The sequence below is a fragment of the Nicotiana sylvestris genome, chromosome 6, assembly GCF_000393655.2.
Source record: "Nicotiana sylvestris chromosome 6, ASM39365v2, whole genome shotgun sequence".
NCBI classification, from domain to species: domain Eukaryota; kingdom Viridiplantae; phylum Streptophyta; class Magnoliopsida; order Solanales; family Solanaceae; genus Nicotiana; species Nicotiana sylvestris.
The window spans coordinates 73105888-73112326 of record NC_091062.1 but is presented as its reverse complement, the minus strand read 5'-3'; the positions used below and the strand labels follow the sequence as shown (position 1 = coordinate 73112326).

At 39.0% G+C, this 6439-nt stretch overlaps 1 protein-coding gene across 1 annotated transcript; it reads right to left on the bottom strand.

Annotated features, from left to right (window-relative positions):
- Positions 1 to 4232: 4232 nt before the first annotated feature.
- LOC104225852 (rhodanese-like domain-containing protein 14, chloroplastic) lies at positions 4233 to 6439 on the bottom strand. The gene is made up of 6 exons (XM_009777732.2): positions 6110 to 6439; positions 5972 to 6018; positions 5015 to 5107; positions 4799 to 4937; positions 4618 to 4720; positions 4233 to 4526 (listed from the first exon to the last, which is right to left on the bottom strand). Exons 1-6 carry the CDS (start codon positions 6312 to 6314, stop codon positions 4412 to 4414), a joined length of 702 nt encoding a protein of 233 aa, XP_009776034.1. The 5' UTR covers positions 6315 to 6439; the 3' UTR covers positions 4233 to 4411.

Sequence of the window (6439 nt, the reverse complement as noted above, 5' to 3'; positions counted from 1 at the left end):
ATTGATTATAAAAAATTATCATTTGTTAAACAAATCTGTTTTTATTATTTTAAATAAATATTAAAAAAAATATTTTTTAATCATTTTTATATTTGTTCATGTTTGAATATGATTAAATAAATTGAGTGTTATGAAAAACTTAAATGTATGGATATATTATAAAAATATAAAGTTATTTTAATTATAAGTAAAATACCTAGGTAAAAATATATTATATAGTATATAATATAGAAGGTATTACATAAATGAGTGGATTAACGCCAAGGACATAATAGACTTTTCAAGTAAAAGTATTATAAAATCTTACCAAGGTGACTTTTGTGATGAATAGAGCAAAGTAAAATAATTTTTATATAACAAAAGAAAGAAAAATGAGTTTTGGGTAATGAACACAAAATTGAATGATTTTTACGTAACAAAAAAAAAGGTAATTTTGCATAATGAACACAAAATTGAATGATCACCCATGAAATTTACTCCTTTTTCGTATGTTGTCTACAAATTTAAATGGGGATCCATTTCAGCCAAAGACTTGATTAGCGTACCTGACAAATTTTTGTGGTGTTATGCTAGAATTAGCTAATCATATGGTCAACGTGGAGGCCAAAATTAACTAGGGACGTCGCCGAGTAGGTGCGACTCATTGCACCAGTATTGTCGCGGCCGACTCCTCCAAAGTGTCAAAAGCACACAAATAGCTTGTGTGGCGCTCGTAGCCCCATCTGACTACAAGCCAGCCTTTTCTTATCCTAGGTTTTCTCGCACGATCTTCTGCCTTTATCGAAGCTTTCCTCGGAGGCTTAGCTTCTCCTGTGCCGCCCGTTTGATGCCAAGGCTTCAACCTTATCTTGTTGATATATTCGTGATGCGCATTTCATAAGTTAGGTCTTGACATTGCGCACACCCAGGGTTTGGCTACGGACATGTCAGTCCTTCGCCTGGCACTGAGCGTCACTCTCGTGCGCACAGTCCAATCCTCAAGCTTGACACTTGCCTGGTTGTGCTTTGTCCGAGTAGGGCAACTTTCAATCCTTTGGTCTTTGTCATGTGCGCCTTTCATAAGATGCCGTTGCTTCTAGCCAAGTCATCGCCTCGCTCAATTAAGCTGCTAACAGAGTTTCTTACTCACTGTCGGATTATCACAATCAAGAATATTGGTGCATCAGATAATGGTACAATCGTGGACCAATCTCACTTAGAGCTATAGCTAACCAAACATGTCTTAATGGAATCCTTCTAAAAACAGCACCAACTGCACGGAAGACATCCCTGATGATAGCACATTCAAAGTAGGATGCCCCAAAACTAACTCCTAAAACAGAGAGGATGGCGGAAACAACGGCTGTGAAATGGCTTGACACTGAAAGTCGTAGTTCATGGCTGACAAAAAAAAAAGCTACCATAATGTACACAACCAATCCCTTATAACCAGCGGTATCGGGTTCTCTAACTCGAATGGCATGAAGAATATAATTCCTGCTTTGATGTGATATCTGCACTGACATTCCATCGATCGCTAAATTTTAGCCCTCATAAGTTATGACATTCAACCAAAGTTTCATGGCGATCCATTTGCACTACTATCAATCTTACATGGCATCAACTCAGCCATACAATGAGCCTTACATAATGGTTTCATCTCACGTTACAATGCAATTTTTTTCTTTGATACCAACTATCATGGACCGACTCCTCCAAAGTGTCAGCGAAACACAAATAACCCATACGGCGCTCGTAGCCCCACCTGACTACAAGCTATCATTTTTCTTATCCCAGGTTTTCTAGAACGATCTTGTGCCTATGTCGGAGCTTGCCCCAGAGGCTTAGCTTCTCATGTGCAGCTCGTTTGATGCCAAGGCTTTAGCATTGTCTCGTTGACATATTCATGTGGCGCATTTTATAAGCTGGGTCTTGACATTGTGCACACCTGGGTTTGGCTACGGACATTGTCAGTCCCTCACTAGCACTGAGCGTCGCTCTCGCACGCACAGTCAAATCCCCAAGCTTGACATTTGCGTTGTGCCTTGGCACGTGGCTATGCTTTGCCCTAGTAAGGCAACCTTCAATCTTTGGCCTTTGTCATATGCATATGGTTTTCGTATGGCATTGGCGAACGTAGACCTCGCAATATACTTCCATCCCACATAGTGCATGCATAATCGCCCCACAACTATACGTTTAGGCCAACGAACCCTTGCTTTTGCAAGGCTGAACCCAAGCCATGCTCACAAGACGACATACAAGGATCTTAAGAGTGGCGCCTCGAGTGCCCAATCGGCACTGAGGTGTTGTCCTTTCCTACGGTAGCCCGCAGGGTCTAGTCTTTCCATACGGCAAGCCTCTGGCATTAGTTGTGCACCCAACGCTAGCCCTAAGGTGTGGCACTGTCCATAGAGTTCCGTAGCTCGTATGGACACCTTGGAAAATCCTTAGAGATGCCTAGGCAGGCCCTTTAGGTTCCCCCTCAAGGTTTCTCACTTGGTGCGGCTTAGTTGCAACATGCACCGGGGAGGTTGGCTGAGCATTCAACACCTTTGTCCCCCTTATATATGCTTTTAAAAAATGTCCATGCTCCCCAACTTAACATGTTTTGGCCAGAGAACTATAATGGACCTTTCTCTCTACTCCGACACCTCTGAATGAGGCACCGTTTATTCACAATGATTTGTCTTGACTTCCTTCACATGTACATGATGTTTCATTCCATTCCCATATCTTAGGAAAGAGATATAGCCATTGCAAAATTCAGCTAATTACGACAATGCCACTGAACTTGGCTAAGTCAATCCCATAGGTAAATGAACTCCAAAATGACGCCAAACTTGTTGAGCATATATAAGGACATATTAGGAATTAGGCCTACAGCTGAAATACTTATATTCCATCTATAACTCGAAAACCTGCGGTGCTGACATTCATGGCACGCATGCGGCCATTGCCCATAGGGTAGACCCTTGGACTCTTTCCAAGTCCTTGGTATACTTCCTTGGCACTCTTAGGACGTGCAATACAACATATCTAGATTGTCATTGCCTCCCGCAAAGTCCCTTTGCCTTATGCTCCTTATTGGAGCTCATTGTCAGCGCGTGCGAAATGCACAGAGGCTGATCAGGATTACAAGAGGATGGGTGCGTTGTTGTAAAGAGGTGCATCTAGAATTTATATTTGGCGAGTTTAACTTTTGTTTATTACTGTGAACCCACCAAACTGTTGAAATTATAGGTTCAAAATTATATTCTTCTTAAAATTTGGTAATTTTCACATATGTTTATATTCCATGTCGAAAATAAGACCGTTCTGAGTGGAATTTGAACTGTCAATTTCACTTGTAGATGTGCACCCAATAATAATTACACCATAGGAGTTTTTCAGCATGGGTGCACACACATATTTAAGTAATTTTGAAGAAATATAACATTGTTATACATGGTTTAGGGAAAGGAGTATGGGTTCACGTGAACTCATATCCCACAAACTGGATATGCCTCTGGGCATGCACGGCTGACACTCGCACAGCCAACTCGGGGCGTGCAGCATTACGGGGGCGAGAGTCAACAAAAGGCAGCCCGTAACAGCATATATGGCTATCACGACATATGCATCATTCAACCTGACTGACTGTTGTAGACTGAGTCAATAGATGAAATCAATGTAGCGTCACGATTGACGCATCATATCCAACCTGATTAACCATGCTGTTAGACAAAGTCAACTACAAGGATTTTGACGCTTCACCATGGCAACAGACTCATAAAATCTAGGGGATATGTACATCTTCATTTGTCAAAGCTATAACTTGGAATTATAGCTGATTCACTGTGGCATGCCTTAGTAGAAGCAACTTGTAGCTGCTAAGAAAGAACTCCCTTTACAGGACTTGGAATAAGCGTATCTTTGTTAGGCGGTTTCCACATATTGACACATGAAACTAAATGCACATGGGCAGAGATCTTTTGGATGACGTAAAAGACATCGACAGATAGCTCGATTATGGAAAAGAGAATTAGTAATGCAAGGATCATTTGTTAGGTCTTCCATTAAATCTTTGATCTGTTAGGTTTATGAAAGAACATTTTAGGATGTTTTTCATTAACTTGACGATGTATTTAAGTTTTTGGTTTAACTTAAACGAAAGTTTTGGCTGAATAAAAACTCTTTTTCAATGGACATAGTTGTTTTTTCAACTAGTATAGTCTCTACCAAAATCTTGTAGACCTCTTTGTCATTGCATGTGTCGCTAATAAAGACAGTGAATATGTATATTAGAAATGGTAGTGGACACATGAATGGAAAGCATTAAACTCTCAAAACTTGATAATCTACAATATCAATCTCAGCAAAAATAATGGAGGGTTCGATATCTAATTCTCTGTACAAATTAGGAAATTGGTGCAACAAGTTAACCGAAACTTCACTCTTCAGAAACTGCTGGTAATCCTTGTTTGAACCAATTATAGAGCCCTCCCTCCAAATGAAATACGTTAGTATAGCCATTGAGAATTAGCAAATATGCAGCAATTAGTGACCTGCACAAGGTGATCAACAAAATTTATATTTCCTTTACAAGATTCAATAAATCAATTTCTTGGTAATTAAAGCAAAAAAGAAAAGAAGAACCTTGACTGTTGGCCCTCGGGAAGATTTTGGGTAGGCTTCATTGTACCCCCGGATGAGCAAGCCACTATTATCTTTGCATCCTTGTTTATTTTAGATTCAACCACTGCTTGAGGATATCAACAATGTTAGTTATTAACTGAATCAATCAGAAAATATGAAGGGATTAAGTAGTAAATTGTACTTTGTATGAATTCGGGGTTCTCTTCAGTTCCAGAAAATATGCCAAAAAAGGCAAAAGCAACCCGTCTAGCAATGTCCCATGCTGTCCATTCCTTTATTAGCCTGTATATCTGGACATTAATAGCTCCTTCTGGATGAGCCTGCATTCATTAAATCTTACTATATTGAATCTCTCTTCATATAATTCCTCTATCAAAACACTGACTGACTGACTCACCTCTTTGAATTCCGCCTCTGGTCGTACGTCAAGAATCACAAAATTGTTCTCTTGCTGAAGTCTGAGCGCTTCCTTTGGCTCTACACTCCTCACCTGAAATTATTATGCCTTGTTACAACAACTACTACTACCACACTTCAATCCCATGCATTTGTATGATGATGGATATGAGTTGACGAGCCAGATTTGAAGCTAATGGGTTTGAGATTCTAGTCTTTTTAAGTTGTAAGGTTCTAAGTTTATAATTTGTACATTTCAATGGATTTCTTTAGACAAATATAGAGTTTAGACCAAAGCAACTGGTTACGGTCGGACCCGTAACCAGTATGCTAGCTTCGCCCCTGCAAGTTGAGCTTAAATGAAGAAGTAAGGATTCATATAGCCAACCTAAGCTTGTTTCGGACTTAAGCCCTTAAGCATAGTTGTTGTTGATGTTATATCCTCTAAAATATAGCTGCAGGGAAACTGATAGACGATAAACTATATTTACTTATTGAATACATAAAAATAAAAATAAAAAGATATTCGATTATTAGTTGTATTCTTCAAGCAACGAAGTAAATGGAAGCTTATTAGTGCATGGTGAAATTAAGGAACTGAGTTACTGGAATCAGAAAATTTGAGTTATATTTCTTAAGTTGTAATCAAAAGCTCCTCCATAGGGCTAACAACTTAGCGGTAAGGTACATTGTTTTACGTTACATTGTTATTCTATGTTTTCTTATTTTGAGAAGAGGAGCTCTGCCTCTCTTTAGGGAAGCATTTTCTGCATAGAACTAGGATAAAGGTCATATCGATCAATTCTTGAGAAACATCGATTTTATGAGCCAATGACAAAACAAGCGCATATATGGTTGTGTTGTGTTAATATAATTTTGGTTTCTCAATTTCTATTATGCATTAATTGGTGATCACGACTTGTGTTGAAGATAGACAGAAAGAGAGAGATTATTTTACCCTTTTTTCAAGCAGATATGCCCGTTTAGTTGACCACTCTTCTTCAGCTATTTGATCCAATAACAAAGTAGTTAGAGATTAACTTGGAACACTAATTAGCAATATATTAAAGAGAGAAGGGTGGGGTTGGTTGGGTACCTGGTGATTTTGCAGGTTTGGTTGCTGCATTTCTGATTCTGAGGGTCGAGGGGTAGTAGCTCAGCCTCAATGAAAATCTCCTGCTTACTGTTGTAGCTAAGCCATATGTCACAGATTCTTTGGTACTTGAATAACAACTACTAGTAATAGAATGAAATCGGTGCTGTAGAGATGAGCCTGCGCTAACTGAAGTTACAGCAGCCATATATCTCCACAACAATGTGTTTGATAGAAATTTGGACCTTCTAATTAAAGACTGAATAATGAAAACTTGATGTGTCTGCTTTCTCTTTTGTCTTGAAATGGAAATATCTAGAGATGTGGATATTT

Excerpts from the sequence above, each read along its gene's own strand:
- LOC104225852 (XM_009777732.2), bottom strand. The coding sequence starts at position 6,314 with ATGGCTGCTGTAACTTCAGTTAGCGCAGGCTCATCTCTACAGCACCGA. Across the intron at positions 6,019-6,109 it reads CAAACCTGCAAAATCACCAG|CTGAAGAAGAGTGGTCAACT; the intron begins GTACCCAACCAA and ends TGGATCAAATAG. Across the intron at positions 5,108-5,971 it reads CATATCTGCTTGAAAAAAGG|GTGAGGAGTGTAGAGCCAAA; the intron begins GTAAAATAATCT and ends TAATAATTTCAG.